The sequence below is a fragment of the Manis javanica genome, chromosome 1 (genome assembly GCF_040802235.1).
Source record: "Manis javanica isolate MJ-LG chromosome 1, MJ_LKY, whole genome shotgun sequence".
Classification (NCBI taxonomy): domain Eukaryota; kingdom Metazoa; phylum Chordata; class Mammalia; order Pholidota; family Manidae; genus Manis; species Manis javanica.
Genome location: NC_133156.1, coordinates 49,589,289 through 49,612,611, shown reverse-complemented (window position 1 = coordinate 49,612,611; position 23,323 = coordinate 49,589,289). Strand labels below are relative to the sequence as shown.

At 42.2% G+C, this 23,323-nt stretch overlaps 2 protein-coding genes and 1 long non-coding RNA gene across 4 annotated transcripts in view; 2 read left to right on the top strand and 1 right to left on the bottom strand.

Moving 5' to 3' along the window:
* The window catches only part of SLIT3 (slit guidance ligand 3), a 596,734-nt gene that overhangs the window by 360,949 nt on the left and 212,462 nt on the right, over window positions 1–23,323 (top strand). The window lies entirely within an intron of this gene.
* The window catches only part of LOC118967787 (uncharacterized), a 62,300-nt gene continuing 46,329 nt past the window's right edge, over window positions 7,353–23,323 (bottom strand). The window contains exon 3 of the long non-coding RNA XR_005055019.2: window positions 7,353–11,702. This is a non-coding gene — a long non-coding RNA (uncharacterized lncRNA). The remainder of the gene's footprint in view (window positions 11,703–23,323) is intronic.
* LOC108396092 (putative pre-mRNA-splicing factor ATP-dependent RNA helicase DHX32) lies at window positions 12,154–15,500 on the top strand. The gene is given in 5 exon segments (XM_073231989.1): window positions 12,154–12,527; window positions 12,713–12,855; window positions 12,857–12,978; window positions 12,981–14,180; window positions 14,183–15,500. Coding segments are annotated over 5 exon segments (2,034 nt in total). The 5' UTR covers window positions 12,154–12,257; the 3' UTR covers window positions 14,482–15,500.

Sequence of the window (23,323 nt, the reverse complement as noted above, 5' to 3'; positions counted from 1 at the left end):
CCATCTAATGATTCATTTAAACCAACCATTCCCCAAACATCTTCGGTCCTGTCACCTGTCTTCTGTTCATGGCTTCACAGTCATTGACCCAGTCACATGGACTCCAGGCTGGATTCCTTTTTTCCTATAAGTCCCGCTTTCCTGTGGTTAATTAAGTACATAATCTGTCAACTCAACTGCTCAACCATGCTTAAATGCAAATATCCTTGATTTCCACATCTACTCAATTCCTAGTTCAGATAGCAAGGCTTGTGATACAATGGGGTCAGGTAACATGGAAATCTCAAAATATTTGTCTAAATCAACTCAGTTCCTGAGGCAGTGTAGCAAGGGCTCCCCTACTGAGCAGCACCCATAGTTACCTATTGATCACCAGTGTGCCCCCCTGGTCAAGGCAAGTCTCAGGCCCAGACCCCTTACCAGCATACTTATCTCCCTTATAATCAGTTTATTCATGCCTGCCTGGTCAAAACACATGAAGCGCTGTTTTTGTGTGCCTGCCTTAAGCCCTTGATGGTTGCCCGTCACGTCCAATTGGAGCACATGGCCCTCAGCCCAGCACCACAGCTGAAGCCCAGCCATTGTCTATCACCCTGGTGTCTCTTCCTCCTGGGGCTCTTTGGCCTTGGTCAGCCCCTTCTCAAGCACACCATGCACATTCCCATCTCTGTAGATCTGTGTTCACGTCAGTTCCCACTCTCCACTTACAGTGGCTACATATGATTGATCTTGTTTGCAAAGAGAACTCAGCTTAAAACCTTGCTTCTTACCTGCAGCAGGGGCCAGCTCCTTAACTTTTCAAAACCTCAGTTTACTCATCTGTAAAATGGAGTTCATTTCATTAACCTTGTAGGGTTGGTTTGAATATTAACAGAGGAAACTCATATAATGCAGTTAGAAGGTGGCAGGTGTTCGGGAGACATTGCTATCCTTCCCCCACACTCCTTAAGAGTGGTTTAAATAATTAAACAAGCATTCATGAATAGAACTTAGAATAGTGTCTGGTATATAGTACATGCTCAGTAAAGGTTAACCATATTTTTCTTACTTAATTTGAGGACTTATCAGACAGACTTTATAAACAAGCTATTCTCCCTTTGCTTGTCTTTCCATATGCTGATAACCAGTTTGGGGAACTTGCAGATCAAGAGTACTACCTGGGTGGGGTGGGTAGGCAGTTTGGAGCTTGGACAGGAGGAGATGCAGCCAGAGACAGCAGGAGGGCACTGATGTATGCATTTCCCAAAATCAAATGCACCAAATTTTTAATTTTGCTAATGGCTAGTCTTTATTTGAGATTTACGCTGAAATAACTCTTTTAATAAAGGAGAACTAATGCACTCATTTTTCCCCTCCCTTCCTCTACATCAGCAAGGATTTGGTGCAATGATGAATATCACCCTTTTATTTTAATTAAGCATATAGCTCTGCGAGGCTTGTAAAAATGTTGCCAACAGAGAAATGCTTTAACGGATGTGAACTTGAGGTTGGCTTGTCCCATATATCTTTACTACATAAAATTGCCCTCTTCATCCTGCACGTGAAGTGAATGGATGAGCGCTAGTGTGCACCTCTGAGTGGAGGGATTGAGGGAAGTAGAGTGTTTAGGGATATGAAGAGTGTGGGATTGTGAGAGTTTTCAAGAAGATTGGGGTGAGAGGAACAAGAAAAAGGAAAGCTTTTCTGTGTATGATCATGTGCAGGGAGGTATCCTCTTAGATAGACATTCTCTGTCATCTTTTTTTCCATGTGTCAAGTGATAGTTGTCTAAATATACAGATTTTGAGGGGAAAAAATAAGATTTCAAATGAGAGACCTGGAATTTAAGCTCAAGCCATCTGATGGCAGAGCTTCCACATTCAGCCATCATGCTAAGCTGCTCCCCCACTGAAGGAGCATAGCAATGTGTCACAATAGTGAAATCGCAAACAGTTCTTCCGTGGGCTGTAAATGAACAAATGAGTGATGCGATGTGGGTATTTATGCGATGCCTTATATCTAACGTATCAGTGAGTGCAGTGTGGAAGACTTGGTGGGTGGTGATTGTGATTCCTTTTTTTTTTTTTTAAGTAGGGAGAGAGACTCACTTTTAATAAGCCAGAAAGAGAGAGACAGAGAAACTGACTTAAACAAAAGACAAGAGACGAGACTTCACCCACATGCACAGAAGTCAGCTTAACCTGGAAGATGGAGAGACAAGTCAGAGGTTTGCGAATCGATGCAGAAGCACCCTGAGTGTGAATGCACTTGGTTCACAAGGGCTAGAAATGTGCATTAAAACTGAATAAAAACGTTGGTGTGATGTAGCCCCACGGTGGGCATCTGTATTCCCTCCGTGCAGCGTGACTGTCTCACTGCTGAATAATTCATTCTGGGATTATCCTCCCTGCTTCTAGTTAAGTTGTTCTTTCTCTCCATGAAATCCACCCAGGATGTGGAGCTGTTGTGACTGCGTTAAGAGTAAGGTGTTCTGGAGAGGGGAAGGTGGCATCCCAGTGAGGGTCATGGATTCAGGGTCTCCACAGATGTGGAGAGCTGGCATAAAGCAGCCAGAGGCTCCAACTTGCTGAAATCTTTGACTCCCAAAATATAAACCAAATTAAATAAGCATGGACATCTTCCCCAAAGACAGAGCTGACTTTCTCATTTTGTACACTTTTATTGTCATCCTCTAGAATTCTCTGCAAATGGGACCAGGTCTCCAAAAGTCCTTTATCTTCCAGAATCAAGGTCATTGTTACAGAGATTTTGCTGTTCAGATAATTCAAGGGACTAGAGGTCCCTGCTAGAAAGAAATGACAGCCACTTCTACGTAGTAAAAGCCCAAATCCCCATTTGACTTTAACCCCTCTGAATCACTTAGCAGGCACTGGTTACAGACAGTGAATCTTCTCCAAGCAGAGCCCTTGAAGAAAGCATATTGAACAATGTCAAATTCAGTGTAAGTCACCCAAATGTGGCATGGTAAAAGGTTCTTTCTTATATTCTTGCTTTTTATCAATGAGGAAGTGACTTTAAATAACAAATGTATGGAATCTAAAATATAAATACTTGTTATTAAAAAGCTAAAGTTCTTGATATTTAATCTGGAAAAGAAAAGACTAATGGATGATAAAATTTATCTTTGTTAGATAGTGGACTCTTTTTTTAGTTTTTAATTATAAAAATAATAGTGTTCTTTTTTTTTAAATCCCATATCCTCTAAGCTTACAATATATAAGTCCCCATCCCTCCCATATCCCTCTCTACAGAGGTAGCCATTATTAAAAGCTTAGGTACCTTCCCAGAAAATTTTATGTGTAATCAAATGGAATCAGCCTGTATACTATTATTGAAGTTTGCAATTTCACTTAACAATACATCATGGGTGTGTTTCCATTTTAGATTATTCTTTTTACTAAACTACATGGTATTCTGTTTTCTAGAGGCAGTAGAATTTAGTTTAATATTAACATTAACAGGTAGTCATTGACAGAAATTTAACTTGTTTCTAGTATTGCTAAAACAGTGTTGCAGTAGACATCCTTGTGCATATATCTTTGTACATTACTCTGAGTATATTTATAAAATAAACCTCTAGAAGTGGAACAGCTGGGGAAACGGGTATAAACACTTTCTCTTTGGATAGGTATTGCTAGGTGGTCCTAGGGAGGACATTCTGATTTTTGTTTTAAGAAGAATGTTGATATAGCTGCAAAACACTTTTAAGAAAAAATGGGCACAAATCAAAGCCAGGGTTCTTTGCACTAGACCAGAAGCAGAGCTTTGCCATTCGTGTATAACCTTGAATGCTTCACTGAGGTTGTAACGTCTCATTTTCTGAAAGAGGTTTGGAAAGAGCCATCCCTTGTCTGCACCCCGATGCTGCACTGCTACACAGATGCTTTGGGAGGCTGTAGCCATGCCAGTTGTCTGTCCACAGATCCACGCTGCTGAGAGCAGAATTCTCCTACCTGACCATAATTAATGGCAAGTGCAAGGAAGTTGCTGGAAACACAAATCGGGTTCACAAACCCCTTATAAAATACATGCTAAAAATCCTCACCTCAGTGCAGCCGCCGACAACATGGCTGGGGAGTTAGTGACAACTGATATACGAACTCCCTTTACCAAAGTATTACTAGCCCCAGGGACCCTTTAAATCTCATTTTCTTTTTCTTTTTTGCCCAAGTCAGACCATCAGCAGAAACGCATATGTACGTAAGATGAATGCAGAGCGCAGCTGAGATTTCTCCTGCTACGAGTCTCTCCACACCTTGAATTTTGAACTCTCAGGCCGTTTTTAAATGCAGCTTCATTTTTCTTCCCTGTCATTACCTGCTTTCATCTGAAAAATCTCAGTGTGTGGTCTCTTTTCTCTTAATTCAGTAGATTTGGCGTTGCTGTTTATTATACTCAATGTGACATCTGTCTAATATAACATCTTTGAATCACCAGGATGTTGTTACTTTTTTATTTTTAAGAGGATTTAACTGTTCAGGGCTAACTGGAGACTGTTTAAATTTATAGAGGTGACTTTAGCCCTTTGTAGATCTTCCTCCAGATAGATATATATTTGTAATCAAAATGATAATCCATATTCCCTCACTACTCAGCTGAGATGAATGGAAAGAGACTTTGGGGAAGGCTGGGCTATTTATTCACAGATTGTTTAAAGTCAGAATTAGTCTGTCTTGGAAGAGAAGATTGTATTAGCTTGATAAAGCTAACCCTTTCAGCCTGGGGAGAAAAGAATTGCACAATAGTGCTGCAAAGGTTTCCTTGGCTTCTCCAAAGAGGAATCCGATTTTAACACGCCAAAATCTTCCATATTGGAGGGTATGCTCCTAGAGATAACATAGATGTAAAAGCAATACCAAATTTTTCTTTTTTTATGGGAAACAGGAGACATTACAACAGACCCCAAGATTTAGAGAGAAGGCTGGCAGGGAGCCACAGGGGCATGGTGGAAGGATTATGGCCATCTTTCTTCAATACAGACAGAATCTTGTAAAAAAAAAATTTTTTAATTTCTGTCAGCAGCAAGATGTGCCTTATTTGGAGTTCTGGTTGGAATTCTTCAGCATGGAATATCAATAAAGAACAAATATGGGGCTTTGATTGTGATTTATGTCAGGGGACCAGTTCCTTCTTTCCTGCATTGCCCCACACAGATTCAGAAATAGGCAAGGCAGCGAGCTGATGTATACAGACAGCCAAGGTACAACGCCCCAAAGACGAGCAGGAGGGCTTTGGAGATGCTAAAATCTACCATTGTTACGTCTCTCAAGACGTGGTAACGCTAGGACCTAACTAAAAATTGCTGTTGACCCTGGCCCTGGCACTTAAACCCACTATACACTTGGCCCTTAGGCAGGGTGTTGATTTCAGATTCTTTTAGAGTCTCTCAAACCCTCAGTTTGATTATTACTATGATGCTCATGGCTGTTCCTAGTTACTCACCATTCCACTGAAGGGACAGAAAACTATTTAGCGGTCCCTTCATTTATTTCTATCTCCTTTGTACCTCTGAACCTGACCATATTAGTCATGTTGTATGACAAGGATTGCAGGGATATCCGCAGCTGTTCAGGAGAGAGGGAGAAATGACAGCAGAGAAGCTCCTATCAATAATACAAAGCCCCACGAGTGCACGAGTGAGGTGTGCAGCACTTTGGTGTTGTCAGCAATTTGGCCTGTCCCCAGTCAACCTGCTGTACAAGGCTCCCCAGGGGAGCTAAGAGAAAAGTTGCCTGGAGAGACAGAGATGGGATTGCGGCGGGAGGGTGGGGGGAAGACACGACTCCTAAGACTGAGAAATACATTATTTCTAAAATTGGCAATCTTTTTTGATGAGTTAAGTGGAAGCGAGTTATGATCTAAATCAATGGAATTGATAATGTTTTCATCTTGAAAGGTTAACTGTGTTTTTGACACTCCGTATCTCCTAAGCAACTTGGCTTTAAAGAAAAAAGAAAAAATTCTCTGGGCAAGAAGCCTCGGATACACTTAATTTAGGGCTCATGTTTATGCCTGGTCATTGACCTTGAAATTCCATTAGCGCTAATGAAGGACGGTGCTGGTTGCGTCCTGCCAGAGTCCCGTAAGTGACGCGCTTGGCGCCCGGAAGGCCCCCGTTCTGGCTCCGCACTCTTGTGGCCGCGGGTGCAGCTCAGCCCTGCAGGGCTCAGCAGGCAGCTTCCCTGGCTGTAGATTCTCCGGTCCTTCCCTCCAGAGGAGAGAAGTCCTGTTAGAGTGACTTTTCTGCACATCACTGCTTGCTGTATGTGCCTCTCGTTCCCAGAGCCATGGAATTCAAATGCAGATATACAGCTGGCATCCTAACATTTCCCATCTGGAAGAAACCTTAAAGATAAGAGTCATGAATATCTTGCTATTTGTGAGGTTGCTATTGTTGTTTTGTCAAAGTATTTTAAAGTAAATGACAGGCATTGCAACACTTTACTCCTAAGTATTTCAGTGCCTCACTAAAAAGCAAATTATGTTTTCATAACAACACACCATTATCACACCTAACAAAATGAGTAATTCCTTCAGTATCATCTAATATCTAGTCCACATATATTTAATGCAGTTTTTGCTTTTTTTAATAAGGCTACTAGAAAATTTTTAATTACATGTGTGACCGGCATGTGTGGCCCATAGTATGGTTCTGTTGGATAGTGCTGGTCTAAAATGTTACCCTCTGCTTTTAATCTGGAGGTTTCCTTTGTTTTTCTCTTGTTGAAGAAACCAGGTCCTGAAGAATGCCCTGCCCTCTAGATTTTTCTGATTGACTTCACTGCTATACAGTTCAGTTTTTTCCTCTATCCCTCATATTTTAGCAACTAGTTAATTGGGCTTGCTTAGATTCAGGTTTAAATTTTTTGACAAGAATACCCCATAAAAGAGGCTGTATTTCAGAGTACCACATCAGGATACTCCTGACATAGTGTCACTTGTTTTTCTACCCTCCCTACCAGCAATAATCTGTGACTAATAATTTGGCATCCTGAGTCAACCTTTAACTTAACAATTTTAGCATTCACTGATGACTGTTTAATTGGAGTTTAAAACATGATTTTTTTCTACCACTCTATTTACCTCTATTAGTTAGAATTCATATATAAAGAAAAGCTCAGAACACTGAGCTATTTCATTAGCCTGAAATGCAATGCCCACAGGAAAGACCAGATAAATGTTCGATGACTACAAGTTTGCAGAGTAAAGAGTTAAACGGTGGTGATGAAGCCTGGAAGAGAAGTTTACTTTTTCTCTTTTTGTGTATTATGAACTTGGAGATTTTTGAATTGTAAATATCAAATTGAATTTTCAAAATTGTAATCAGTTTCTAGTATTTAAAAATCTAGGGAAAGAAATCTAGAAAGTTTGCATGAAATATGTTTCTGGATTCCCCCTGGCAACAGAGAGATATAGCAACAATGGGCCCCTGTGTTCACCCCCAAGTACCCTGGACTGGTGTTCGGCTCAGTCCCTAGATGGAGCACGTGCTGCCCTGTTTGAGGCCATCTCTGCCCAGCCACTGAGTTAGTTCTCTGCCTCAACCCTATGAGTATGTATTTGAGTTTGTGACTGAGTGCACCTATGTCATAGATAAGAAAATTAAAGTACAGAGAGGAGAAGGGACTGGCTGGAGGTGATACAGCCAAATGAATGGCAGCATTGGGACTAGAAGCCAGGTTTCCTCCCTCTCAGGAGGACTAGTGTATTCATCCTCAGTTACTAAAAGGCTGTTCCCAGAAAGTTTAAGTAACAGTGCAGCAGCTGGTGGAAGGCACCCATTCAGTCTGTGCTCTGCATTTTCTACATGCAGATGACAACTCAGTACTGAGCTTCTTCTCTCTGACCGTGATTACATTTTTCCCAAACCCTTGACAGACTCTGATGCAGCCCACAGCATCAGCTCTTGTTTGGGATACTCCTTGGGGATTTTGACCTACAGAGCAGAGTCCATGTGAACCACTCAAAATAAATAGGATTAGTGCAACCTCTTTGGAGACCCCTTGGGCAATATTTTCTCAAAAATTGAAGTGCACATACCCTTTTAGATCCAGCAATTGCACTGCTACAAAATTTTCTAACAGATACATTCACCAAACAGTCCAAGATATATATCCCTTGACGTTCACTGTCGTCCCGGAAAACTGGAAGCAACCCTCAATAGGGGACCAGTTAATAGTTTATGGTACATCCATATCGAAGGAATAATATGTAATCATTTAAAAGAGCTGCCCGTGCAGATATGGAAAAGATATAGTTGAGTTTGAAAGGTGCTATTAAGTTAAAGAAAAATGTAGAACACTGTGTATACTTACTTGTGCCTATTTTAAATAAGATGTATAGATACCAGTATATGTATAAACATTTTCAAGAAAGATATACACAAGAAAATAACAAGATAATAGATGAAGAGATCAGAGGTCAGAGTGAGGATGAAAGACATTGATTTTACTTTTTGTTTTATATCTGGATTTTTAAAAATCATGAACATGTATTAATTTAAAAATATTTATACACAAGTTAGTTCAAAAAAAAACAACTGAGTTAGGGGAAAACTAATGGTGCAGTTTTTAAATCTGGTCTTCCAGTCACTAAACAGAAGAGCAGTAGAGCTTCTCAAACTAGCAGCAACCAGTTGCATTACTATGGATATGTATGGGGCTCTGAAGGTGTTAAGCACTGGGTAGGATGCAGTGACAGAGGTGTAAGGAGTTTGTTGTCATATTAGGGAGAAAAGAGACCAACAAACCTAAAATGCCTAGAACAATAGCAGCCAGTCTGGAATTAAATGCTGATCTTGGCTTCTAAGTGCTTCAGAATACAGAACAGAATCTCCTATCAGGAGACTGGTCAGGTAGGGCTGAACTGTAATAGATGCATCCAGGCTGGATAGGCACCAAGAGAGGGAGAACGGGTCTGGGAAAGCATAGGAGGACCAGGGCAGCAGAGCAGAGACTGAGCATAAGGGGAGCCATACAGGAAGTTCAAGGGCTCTGGTTTGGTTTGGACATGGGTTAACAGCCCCACTTGGCCACTTTAGTTGAGGAGCCATACACAGATATGTGCATCCTACTTTTCTTAGTTGTAAAATGTGTAAAATATGTCACAGAGACATTGTAAGGATTAAAGGGTATAATGCACATTCAACTGTCAGTCTGTATGGAATGCACACCCAAACTTTTCTGGCTGTACGTGTGGGAAAAGAGAGAGCGAAATCAAAAAAGAGGAAGTGTAGAGGCAGCATATGGTAAAGAGGGTTGACTTCAAAGTCAGATGGTCTGGTTTTAATTCTTCCCTCTCCTATTCCTAGCTATGGGATGTAAGGCCTCTCTGCCTCTTGCCTCACATAGCTCTAGCTTTCTTTTCTTGTCTGTTAAATGGGGAGAGTGTGAAAAACTGGTGCATATTCAGTGCCTGAGAAATGGTAGTGGTCATTGTGCAAATTAATCAATTCAAAAGTTGAAGTGCAGCCAGCATTTATTCATACAATCTTAAAATGTTATTTATATTGAATCCTCTCTAAGACTCTCTAAGATAAATGAGACAAGAGAGCTAAGACACAATGAGAAAAAGGTTTCTCTAAAAAGTGACGGAGCTCAGACTTGAACCTGAATCTGTTCTACTCTGAACTACTGGCTCTCCCCACTCTAATCCTGACATCAAATACACTGTAATATAAACCTCCTTTATTCTGAAGTCAAGGGCTGGAATTATTTAGGGAAGTAACCGGAGGATGGTTAAATGATGGCCACTTCTTATTACTAGAGTGCATGTACATGTTTTTACTATGCTAACAAGACTTAGTGTGGTGAGACTGTTTCAGGAAAGTATTTCCTAAGCTATGCATTTAATTTAGATTTTGCAAAAACCCATTTTTAATCAGAGACTCTTCATTAAAAGCAAACCCATTGGGAGCTAATGATAAGTGAGAGAAAATAAGTTAAATCCTCAGTGCAGCTGTTCTTCCACGTGCACTACTTATACCAGCATGTGGAGATTGTAGAGAGAAGGGGGAATTTAGCAGGATAGTTGTATAGCTCCAATACCCTGTAAATTATCCAAAATGTGTGCACTGCAGGCTAACATGCAAATATCTGTTTCATGCCTAATAATTATTCCTTCACAAGTGTTTTAAATAATCATTTGGCATTTAATTAATGTGCACTATTTGTCCTTGGAAGTCAGGCTGAGATGAGAGTAAGGGCAGAGAGAGGAGCCTGGCTTTCATCAAACCAGTGGAGAAGCTGCTTGATTTTAAACACAGCTTTTCTGCTTTTGCTTTTGTACCTGCTGCAAAACATCAGGCTACATTCTCCATTTCCCACCATCTAAGATTCTCATTGGTGTTCTCTTTACAAAGGAGGGATAAGGGGCTGTGACTTCCGCACAGTCTCGTAGTGGGCTCCCGATGCCTTTTGTACAGAGATAAAGCTTAAACTGTGCTCTAAAAGAGGTTCTATTTGCAGAGGTCATTTTGATCAAGTATACAGACCCCCTTGTTATTACCATCTAAATTTGCAAGTATCCTGTGATGGTTTAATCCATCACTGATGCATGGCCAAATATGTGTGTAAATGTATAAACATACAGATGTGCACAAGTGATTGTATAAACATATGTGTGTGTCTTTGTGGATAAAAATATTTCTTTAAACAATTTGAGCAAGCTAATGTAATGGAAATTCTGTACACTTAGATATTTTAGTCTTGAAGTTGATTTGTCTATGACATCAGAGAGTAAGTTACATTGAACCTTTAGTTCCATTACCACGTAAGTAAACAGACTTCATCAACGTAGCAAGACCGAATCAGCCAGAGCTAAATACTCTAACGTGATCCACCATCAAGGGGAGAAAACAATTATTTTAAGGAGCTTGTTTTCAGCCCAGATGGTTTGGTTCTGGACAAAATCACTTGATTATGTGCTTGTCTCAGCTTTGAAATCATGCACCTATCTGTCCATGTTTAACAAGAAAGGGAATGCCGCACATTTGTAACAAATTAAGTTGATGGGTTTGAAACGGCTCATGCAAAGCGGAAGGCAAGGCTTGTTTGGGAGACGAATGGAAAGCACAGCTAACTATGTAGACGGGCCTGGAGTATTGGCCAAGGGATACCACGAACTCCAGTCCCTAAGGAACATGCTCAAACCCAGACCAAAACCCAGTTTTGATGTGAGGAATTGAGTTAGGGGACTGAGCACAGTGGAGAAGGGGACAGAAGGCATTGTTTTCTTCTTTTGTGTATCTTACTTTGATAATGCCTAAATAAATCTTCAGGCCATACACCCAAAACTCTAGGCCAGGGATTACAGCTCAAATGTCTTCAAGTAAAGTAATTGAGTGAAATGGGCAGACATAATAAAATTATTTCTCTACAAAAAGCAAAACAACAGGTGGAGCCGCGGGCGCGCGCGAGGGCCAGCGCGGAGCCCGGGTTGCTGATCGAGGGCGGAGGCCCGGCCGCCGGCTGAAGACTCTGTCCCGGAGGCCTGGTCGGGCGCTGGCGCCCTTTCAGGCGGCCCTCGCGCCGCGATCGGGGCCCGCGCCAGACTTCTGGAGCGCGGGACTGGGGGCCCCTGTCGCGAGGCGTCCGTCGGTCCGTCGGTCCGTGCGTCCGGCAAGCTCGGCCTGCCGAGGGCGGAAGGGCGGCCGGGCGCGCGCCTCCCTCCCGGGATTCGGGAGCCGCCGCGGCAGTTTTCACCTGGGTAAAATGAAAAAAGGTTTATTTCTAGCAACACTGGATTTTGAGAAAAACACTAGTGATTAGAAGAAGGACATGTGAGTAATAAGTTTCTGGTCTAAATTCTGCTCCTTCTTAGTGTGGTTTATTGACAATCATTCAGTGTGCTGCAGAGAGCATAGTAGGCAGCACAGCAAAGGGCAGGTGCAGATTTGACCAATTCAACTTGCTGAAACCTGGAACACAAGTTAGAGCCTGGGACATCTGAGTTTAAATAAGCAGACATTCAACCCTATTTGCAGTGGAATGTTGTAAGAGAAACTTGGTTGTAGAATGCCAGCTGTTTAAGCTCACCACTGGACAAGATGGAAGGGGACCTGGAAAGTCTAAACTCCTCCTCTGAAAAACGCTACTTCCCTGAATCCCTCGATTCCAGTGATGCAGATGAGGAGGGGATCTTGGCCTGTGAGAATTTGGAAGTTAAACCCTTTTGATGGACTGCCGTATTCATCACGGTATTATAAACTTCTGAAAGAAAGAGAAGATCTTCCAATATGGAAAGAAAAATATTCCTTTATGGAGAATCTGCTTCAAAACCAAATTGTGATCATTTCAGGAGATGCTAAATGTGGTAAGACCTCTCAGGTTCCTCAGTGGTATGCTGAATATTGCCTTTCTGTCTGCTACGAGCACGGGGGTGTGGTATGCACACAGGTCCACAAGCAGACTGCAGTCCAGCTCACCTTATGGGTAGCAGATGAAATGGATGTTAACATTGGCCATGAAGTTGGCTACGTGATCCCTTTTGAGAACTGCTCTACCAGTGAAACGATACTGAGATCCCCAGTGACCAACATGAGTGTACCGTGGAGGATGTCCTACACATTTGACAGCGGAAGGAAGGAGTGGTGCACTGTCCCCGCCAGCTGCTGCAGACTCTGGGGGCAGTTCTTCTCCCAGATGCCTAAATGGCTCATTTGGTTCGTACTAACAACTGCTTTCCCTCCAATGCTCATCTTCAAAAATGGAAGACAGTGATCTTCAGGTATTGTACTGATGATATGTTGCAAAGGGAAATGATGTCCAGTCCTTTTCTGGGTAGCTATGGGGTCATCATCTTGGACGACATACAGGAAAGAAGTATGGCCACTGACATGTTGCTCGGACTTCTTAAAGGTGTTAGTAACAAGACCTGAACTGAAGCTCGTAATTAATTCCTCACCTCACCTGATCAGCAAACTCAGCTCTTACTATGGAAACGTGCCTCTCATTGAAGTGAAAAATAAGCACCCAGTGGAGGTGTGTACCTGAGTGGGGCTCAGAAGGAGCATTTCCCGTCTGTTTTACACCTTATCTTTGAAATTCACCAATCTGATGAGAAAGGCGACATTGTAGTCTTTCTGGCCTGTGAACAAGATATTGAAAAAGCCTATGAAATTGTTTGTCAAGAAGGATCTAACTTAAACCCAAATCTTGGAGAGCTGGTGGTGGTTCTTTTGTATCCAAAAGAGAAATGTGCGTTGTTCAGGCCAAGTGATGAAACAGAAAAAAGATGCCAAGTTTATCAGAGAAGAGTGGTGTTAACTGCTAGCTCTGCGGAGTTTTTGATCTGGAGCAACACAGTCAAATTTGTTATTGATGTGGGTGTGGAAAGAAGAAAGGTGTACAACCCTAGAATAAGAGCGAACTCACTGGTCATGCAGCCCATCAGCCAAAGCCAAGCAGAGACCCGCAAGCAGATTCTCGGCTCATCTTCTTCAGGAAAACTTTTCTGTCTATACTCTGAAGAGTTTGCCTCCAAAGACATGCGGCCACTCAAGCCCACTGAGATGCAGGAAGCCAACCTAACCAGCATGGTGCTTTTCATGAAAAGAATAGACATCGCAGGCTTAGGCCACTGTGACTTCTTGAACAGACCAGCACCAGAAAGTTTGATGCAGACTTTGGAAGACTTAGATTATCTGGCAGCACTGGACAATGATGGAAATCTCTCTGAATTTGGAATCATCATGTCAGAGTTCCCTCTTGATCCCCAGCTTTCAAAGTCTATCTTAGCATCCTGTGAATTTGACTGTGTAGATGAAATGCTAACAGTTGCTGCCATGGTGACAGCTCCTAATTGCTTCTCGCATCTGCCACGTGGAGCTGAGGAGGCTGCCTTGACTTGTTGGAAGTCATTTTTACATCCTGAAGGAGACCACTTTGCCCTCATCAACATTTACAAGGCCTACCAAGACATGGCACTGAATTCCACCAGTGAGCACTGTGTTGAAAAGTGGTGTCATGATTACTTCCTCAACTGTTGTGCACTCAGGATGGCAGATGTTATCCGAGCTGAATTCTCAGAAATCATCAAGCGAATAGAGCTTCCCTGCACAGAACCTGCTTTTGGCTCAAAGGAAAATGCTCTGAACATAAAAAAAGCTCTTCTGTCTGGTTACTTCATGCAGATTGCTCGGGATGTGGACGGATCGGGTAACTACTTAATGCTGACACACAAGTTGCTCAGCTGCACCCACTGTCCAGTTACTCCATCACCAAGAAGATGCCAGAGTGGGTTCACTTCCACAAGTTCAGCATATCTGAAAACAACTACATTAGGATTACCTCAGAAATCTCCCCTGAACTATTTATGCAAATGACACCACAATACTATTTCAGTAATCTGCCTCCTAGTGAAAGTAAGGATATCCTGCAGCAAATAATGCATCACCTATCACCTATTTCAATAATGAAAAATGAACAGAAAATGTGTGAGACGTGCCCTGAAACTACTGAACAAAGATGTACTATACAGTGACTGTCCCTTCTACACACAGCAGGACATGCAATAAATATCCCCAAATTTGCCTAACAATTTGGTCCACTGGAGTGATGTGCAGATAGTCAGCACGGACATACTTCCCTCATACAGGTAGTCTTGAAAAAATAACACTTTGTATACTATTTTAAAATAAAAAATAGAAGTTTTTATTGAGTTCTTTAAATTACTACTCCATGCTTTTTTTCTTCTTACTGGAAAAGTTTTCAATCAACCATTCATAATTTGACCAAATTTTTTTTAAAAAAGGTATTTTGTAAATGTGTCACAGACACAGGTGACAGAACCCTACTTTTTGTAGAGTTTTGTAGAGGACCTTAATCTGAATAAAGTCATGAGTTTTTCAGTAAAATAAAAAAAAAGCAAAACAACAATGCAAGCCCAATGACCAATGGCAGCGGACACAGGGACCTTTGTGTGAAGAGGCAGCAGGGACTTGTGTGAGCAATGTTGAACTCGAAATAAAAATTGCCTGCACCTTCCGCAGAGGGCAGCTGCCACTGAGCATTGTGCAGGAGAGAGCCTAAACCGATGGGTATTCAGAGTCTTCTAGAGTAGCCAAAAATTCAGGTGTTTATATAAGTTTCCCAAATTTAAAGTGTTGGCTCAGATTTTGTTTATAGACTGTGCAAGTCCAGTTAACACCAGTTTGCACTACCTGTTGCAGGTGAAGGGAGAGTCCACAAGAAGTAAAACTATGCTCTACATTATTGGTCCTCTGCATGAGCGTTACTCAGGGAGTCCCTGCTGCCTTTGGTGCTGTTCTGCCTACACACGCATGCATGATAAATGTGTGGCTGGCGGGCAGGTGTCTGTGGGTGTGGTACGGGTTTGTGTATAAAAGCCCTTGAGTGTGTTGGTAGACAAAACAAGAGGCCTGGGCAGGTACCCTGATGTGGTTTCCACATGACCATCGTATCTGTAAGGAGGCCGCAGGTCAAGCTAGGGGTTAGGTCGGTGCTGGAACATTATTGGGAAGCTCCTCACACAAGGTTTGCCACGAGTACGTCTCTGCCTAGGAAATTACTGCAATTCCTCTGTAGGTCTTACATGGGGGGAATTTTTAATTGAAATAGAGGTTGAACACCTTTATCATTCTCAATATAGAGTAATCAGGAAGAATTGCAGTGAACTTTATTAGCCAGTCTGTTTTTTTAATATTACTTCAGGACAGGAACGTCTGTAACAAGCCATGTTTTCTGGTCTTCAGAATTTCCTTTTTTTATTTTTCAATTAGTGCAGCTCCTTGCACAATCTGTTACCCTGATTATAGATGTTCCAAAACCTCTTGTCATAAGCAAAAGAAGTCCCTGGAGCCACCTTAGGAGGGGACCCATACATAGTATTGTGTCCCTTCTCGGTTTAGCAGTGCAGTCCACGAAAGGTCTGGGAATTGGAGACACTGCTAATTCAGGCCCTTTGGAGTCTCCTGTCCTTCTTCCTGACTCATCCTTCCTGACATCGGATTCATTCCCATAGAGTGACATCAGTTCTGCTGGAAATCTGCCCTCAGTCCTCTGCAGACCAAGCTGTGAACTGCATGCTACTTAGGCAAATTGGGAGAGACTGGACAAGGGTGTGAGATGGTCAGGAAGACTGAGGTGACTTTAGCACCACTGATGTGGTGAGTGACACAGTCACCATCCCTTCTAGAATGTTCACAAGGAATATAATGCAGCCACTTAAAAAGATGAGTATATAAAATGTAATACCGTGGAAAATGCTTAACACAACATGGAATTATGTTTTATCTTAATCTATTTTAAAGTAGGCTATACATTCAAGTAGTTCCAAATTCAGAAGATATAAAAGGCTATACAATGAAAAATCTTCCCACCTCTGTGTAAAGCTATCCAGGTTTGATGTGCTATTAACTGAAAAAAATAAGAGTATAAAGCTAAACCTTTCTTCCAATCTCTCTTTAAAGATGTATATTTGTATATATTATTTGTATGTATTTATTTACATATATATACACAAACATATATACAAATGCATCCATAGGAAAAAAAAAAGTAAACAAAATGTTTATAGTGATTATTTTGAATAGAAGTATTACAGGTAATTGCTTCTACCTTCCTGTGTTTTCCAAAATGTCTTTTTTTCTGTGTGTATTGCTTTAAGGAAATAATAAATACATTTCTTTGTTATAATACCATCACTGAAATCACTTGAGCAAAATTGAACGTGACCAACCATCAAAAAAGGAGAAAATTAAAGTCACTCATTTTCTTAGAACCCAGAAGTCACAATTGATGACACTTAATATTTTTGCATCCTACCTTCTGGCCTTTTCTCTGCATATACATGATCACACTTTAATACGGTTTTGTACCTTGCCTTCTGATTAACAAAGTATTCAAGATTCTTTTCTGTTACCTGTATAATAATAACTTTCAAAAGAATTCTGCCTCTCTGTATATAGGTGTTGAAGGCAATAAGAAAGGTCTTGTAACTGGGAGGCTATGTGTAAATCTGCGCCCTGATGAGCCAGCAACAGCTACGAGGAAAAAGGAGAGTAGGCAGCTATGTTCCAATGATCTACCTTTCAGCCTGAGGTCCTAGGACTGAGGCCACCATTCCCAGCAACCCACAGCTGTGGTTCTGCATGGACGCAGGCCTTCAAGCAGCAGAGGGTCTGGCGTCAGCCACCTGGAGCACAGAGGCTTAAAAGACTTGGTGAGAAAGTATAAAATCCTCCCTACCTTGCTCCCAGGGACAATAAAGCTCTGAAAAAATAATCACTCCTTTTAATTTTAACTTTCAAGTACATACAAATGACCTATGGATATTTCATTATAAAAATTACTTAAAATACAGAAATACCAAGAGTTATAAAAGTGTATGTTTTTGACCATATATTTGTTTTCCTCTACTTTTTATTGAAAAATGTAGATGATTCCCTTTAACCCATTTTTTCCATTCCCATTCCTCACTGTAGAGATAACCACCGTTAACAGTTTGGGTTCTAGGTAGAACTTGTCTGATGCACTCGTGTCCAAATCCATAATCATACACAGATACATAATGAATGCATGCTTTTTTTAAATTAAACTTAAACTCTTTGGTTTCTTACCCCTGGGCTCTAAATCTCACTCATTCTAAAGCTCTTTTCCAGAGCAATAATGTTTCCCACATATGAATCACCAAATGCTAAATGCGCTTTTCTCAGCAAATGCAATTCATTTGAGAATAACTCCCAATAAATTGCCTGTGATGCTTCTTTATTACTCGAGACAATGGTCAATGCCAAGGCAATGAAGGGTCCCACCAAACCAGCCATTAGTTTTAATGTGGTCTGGCAGTTTTAATCCTTTCGGTATTTTTAAGCGTAACAGCATGGTAGGGTGTGTTAAGACATTTTTTTCATTCTTTCCTTTCTTGAACATTAAAATATAGGGGGTAGGTGGGAAAGGGAATGTGATATTTTCGTTATGAGAAAACCCACAGCTAGCCCTGTTTCTGCAGACTCCAAGGTACGGGGGGGCAGAAATTAGGACTTGCTGATAAAGTAGGATTCCAGGCTTGCTGTTTCCAGCACTCCAGCTGAGTCCTCAGAGGATCCTTGTATTTCTGTATCCCATACCCTTGGTGAATCCTTTGCCATCTAACACTCAACACTTCAAACAAGTAGTTACTCAGAAACTAACTTCCATATACATGTTTATGCTACATGACATGGAGCATTAGTCAAAATCTCAAAGGAGACTGCCTTTCAACTCCTTTTGTACCCCTAACACCTCACTAATGCTAAAGCTTTAGCGTGACCCCAGTAAATGGTATGTGTTGACATAAAATACTATTGAACTCCAGAATAACGACAATCTTAAACCAGGAAGACACCATCTTCTTTCCATGGTTAAAAAGTTTAGATGTCATCTCTATTCTCTTGGGTCCCTAAGTCTGTCCTTCTTTCTAACAGGGTGATATTGGAGAGGGGTGGGGGTTCAGGAAGACTGTGATGAGACAGGCTGCTCTGGGTAAACACTGTGGTTTAGCAAAGATAGGACAAGCTTCCAGAGTCAGACGGAGGTGTCCAATCCCAGTTCTGTCTCCATGAGCAAGGTGCCTAGTATTTGAATGATGGTGTCCTTGTAGGCAAAATTGGAGTAGTGTTACCTGCCTCCTCATTGTTTTTGAAGTTGAGGTGTGCACATAGTAGGTGCCCATCAAATGTTCATCTAAGTGCAGACCTAAGCCAGGACTCCTAGTATTTCATAACGCTTTATGGCTACATTCCCGTTGGAGGGGGAGGTTTGGAAATCTGTCTCTTTAAAGAAGGTTGTAAGATAATAACATAGAGGAACCCCAAGATTATCTAGACCTTCTGTGCCAGCCCAGGGCACCCTTGTGCTGCCAAAACTATGGCACAGAGGACCTGCCTGCCTCCAGAGACCAGTGGCATGACCCCTTTTGTTATGGGTTCCTCTAATTATGCACATGTGTCTATCAGAACATATTAGCTCCATAACAATTCACCCTCCTGCCATTATGCCTGCCCTTCAAGCTGGAATTAGCATTTTGCAGTGATGTCTGGAAGGGTTTGGTTTATTTTTTTTTCTGTGTTCTCCTGATAGGAAAGAGAAATTGAAACCTATGCCAAAATGCTTAGAATAATAGCAATGTGATAAGTGCTTGTTAAGTATGTGCGAGGTACTTTGATCACTGCTATTATTATCATTACTAACTCAAAAGTAAAGTTTTCTGGATTAGCCCCGCAGGGGAGGCAAGAGTCAGAACTTTAAAATTTCATAGTTTCCTCTCTGAGGAGAGCTCTGGTTCACTGCTGTGCATACAGAGAGACTGATTCTCAGGAATGGAGAATTCAGCTATTGGTTTGTTTGTTTTTTCCTCACTTGTCTTCACCCCAAGCAAGCAGAGCAGGAAAGGCCAGGGAAATGAAATGTGGGTTTTTTTTCACATCAAAAAGGTGCGGTCCCCAAGCTGGTTACTAGTTAAACCAGTAAAAATGAGGCAGCACTTAGAGTTTTCACTGAGTATGGTCTGTCCTCCTTGGAAGATTTCTGAGCTTCTGAAAGTGGGGTGAGAGGGAGCAGAGCACTAGAAGTTGGCACGACGGGGCTGTGGTTTCAGTCCCCTCTGCCAAGTGTGCACAAAGGCACTGACCTCTGTGCCTTGGCTTCCTCGTGAGTAAACCGAAGCAGTTGGTAATGTTCAAACTCTGTCAGAGTGCCCGGGTTATTGGGGGTTTAACTCCAGAGGGCAAATCCCAGGGCAAAATACCTTTGAAACTGAAATCCTTCAAAGAGAGAAATAAAGTGGGAGAAAGCCATTTATTGCCTCCAAGCAGTCGTCCACTTCTGCTCGCCCATGTCTCTCATGACCTGGCTGCAAAAGGAGCCCCACCCAACCTCTCCGGTCCAGATCTGCCCTGCTACCCCTGGTAATTACCTATTGATATGGAGATGACTACTTCTCTCCACCCCTTGGAAACATATGTTGATGTGGAGATGCACTAAGACCAAGCAAGAGATCCTGGAAATACTGCAGTTTTACCCAAAGGGGTGCAACCAAGCTGGGCTCCCCTGCCACCTCACCACTTTGGCCCAAGAAGCTCCAGTGTGATCTAGTCTGTATATCAGGGTACTATTGAAATGTCCATTTGACTAAACTGTTCTGCCTTTAAATAACAGTTTCAAGCTTTCTGAACTGGTTTAAGCCATGCTGGAAAGAACCACCAAGACTGTCTGATGTTTACAGAGGGTAGGGAGGGATATACAGAGGCTCAGGGCAATGACCGGAGGAGAAGAGAGGAAAGGGATGGGTAGGAACCTTGAGCAATAGCAGTGGGACCAGACCCAAATGCCCTTTGACCCCCAAGTCATCCATCCCATGGCCCCACAAGTGCCCTCTTTTAGCCTGGGCATCTAGAACACAGAGCAAGAGATTGAGGGGTCCTCCTGGCTTCCTGTGATATTAGACTGGTGGGGAAAATCTTTTGCCCTCTTGGTCTAAAGAACAGGGCCCAGCTTCCTCTGCTAATGAAAATGTTGAAGGACTGATAGGTTTATAAGTCCCCAAAAGATGCCCAAACAGGTGAAGCCCTGACAGGGAAAACCTGCTGAAGGAAGAACTCTGGGTTTCCAGGGGCACCAGGTTCGTACCCCCAGGGAGCCCGGCTGCCTTGGAGTTCTTTACCTGTGCATCTTCTGCCCCACTGCATGTGTGCAGAGACAAGGCTTATTCCTAACAGCAGAGAACCGAGTGAGGAGGAGGCATATGGGGAGAGAGCAGCAGTCTGCAGCTTTATTAAATGAAAATTTACATGTAAATGTGAATCATTAAAATATCGGTTATTTTTTAATTGGCTTTCCAAATCAGCATAAGGAAGGCCTATTCCTGTTGGTGTGCTGGATTCGTTGTAAGATTCTCATCAACATTTAATGAAGAACTGTCCCCATCCCTGCTTAAAAACCTTCAGTGGCGCTTCCTTGTTTCCCGGTTATGTCCAACTTGATCCCACCTGCCATCACCTCCTGTTGTCCCAGCCAGCTTCCACTCAGCTGTTACCCTCCCCTTACTCCATTCTAGGCAAACTCATCTTTGCTTCACGAAACCACACATGCCAGGTGCTTAACGAGCCAAGTCCTCCCCACACAGGTCCCTCTCCCAGCAGTCTCTACACCAGTGCTTCTCAAACTTCCATGTGCGTTAGCGTCACCCAGATGGTTTGTGTAAAACGCAGGTGGCTGAAATGCAACGTCTGGATTTTGTTTTGATCTTGACTACAAACCAACTTTAAGAACCTATTATTAAGTTTGTTTGGTGTAATAATACTAGATGGTTAAGAGTTCTTATTGGTTAGAGTTGCATACTAAAATATATATATTTGTGTACATAAATGACATGTGTGAGATTTGCTTTTGAAATACTCTGGAAAGAATATATATGTGTATATATATATATATATATATATATATATATATATATATATATGGGAAGAAGAGGTAGGAATAGATGAAATGAAATTAGTAAAATACTGATAGTTTTTGAAGTTTATTTTTATTGAAGTTGATATTTACTGTTCTCTCTGCTTCTGTATATGTTTTTAAATTTCACTAAAAAAAATAAAAAGTTATTTCCTCAGGGTGGGGGCTGGGCCACAGGTTCCCCACCCCCAGAGTCTCTATTTTAGAACATCTGGGATTTGCAGCAAGAATTTGCATTTCTAATGGGTTTCCAGATGATACTTGCGCTGCTGTCCAGAGACTGCACTTTGAGGACACTGCACCAACCCCCACAGACACACTTTCCTGTGTGAGTCCTACTCGCCTCATGTCCTCAGATCTGAGCCTCACTCCCACAGGCTGCCTAACGGGTATGGAGCTCTCCTATTATACATGTTCCTATTATACAAGCATCTAACTGAATTATTATGCTCATCTGTACAATTATTTGCTGTTTGTCTTCCCTATAATTCTGTAACCTCCCTGAGCAAAGAACTAATTCACCACTTATCCCCTGTGCCTAGCATATAGTCGGTGCTCAGTAAGTGTTTGTTGGATGAGTGGATGGATACAGAAAGACTACCCATTTTAGATGTGGGCCGAGCATTAGGAGGACTGTTCACATGTTGCCCGGCCTGTGGCAGAGGAAGCAGAGGAGGAGCAGGCACCTGCCCCGTGAACCAGATCAGCCAAGGACTCCCTGGCAACCTACGACATGACAACTACTGCACCCAGAGCTCTCTCACATCCTACCCTTTTCTTATAAAACAAACAACACACACAGAGGGTAGGAGCCTTCTCCAGAGGCCTGATCCTGCATCCTTGCCCCAGGCTGTGTGACTTTGGACAGGTCCCTTCTCTTTGGGAGCCGTAGTTTTGCCACCTGTAAACCAAGAAGGTTGGATCTTTTAGCTCTAAAATTTGTTGAGAATCATGAGTTCAGAGGAAAGATGTTCCATTCTGAATGGTCGGAGTGTTGGCCTTTTCCCCTGATCTCAGCCAAATCCTGTCAGCAGAGCGAGTCAAACTGGGAGGACTGACTGTTCTTGCGACTTTCTGGAGCCTCTGTTTGGTGTCAGCCTTCCCCAGTAGCTATCAGGGGGGTGGTTGTGAAGGGCTGCGAGGCCGCAGACACAGCCCCCACGTGTCAGAGCCTGCGGGGAATCCAGGAGTCCGAGGGGCACCCGCTTCCTGCCTCCTGTCCCCTGTCACCCTGCGTTAGGGCAGCGTTCAACCCAGTGGCCCGGCTGAGGTTTCAGGACTGGAGTATTTAATCGAGACTTGAAATACACTTCTGTGTTTCAGTTGAGGGCCCCAAAATAATTTGTATTTTTTGTCTCCTTTTCTTATTTGCCGTCACGGTTTTCAACAGTTATACTGAACCTACGTCGCAGTGCTTATGGCTGCACTCACTCGATGACTTACAGGGAAGAACTTGCAATAGGAGTGCAAATGCCCTCATTACCGGTTTCATCTTCATTGTATATGTGTTTGTACATATCCTGAAGCTCTTTTTATGTTCTCTACTCTTAGGGAAATACACTCTAGTTATATACAGAAACAAACTGATGAAGAAATAAATGATTTAGAAAAGCTCAGAGGCCAAAGAGTATAAGGAGAAGCAAGAATCTTCTTTCTTTGCCACATTATTTAGTTATGTAAAACGATTTTCTCTAAAAGATGAAGAATACTTTTACCCAGATGTTTTGAGGTTATGGTAATAGCCTTCTCAGTAATAATGCCTTTTAACCTTCTGTCCTGTTTTGTTGGGGGCGGGGGGTTGGCTGGAGCTGAGAGAGGTTTTCCTCTCTGTGGGTAGACCGGGTAGCTCCAGTTGCAGATTATTTAAAAAG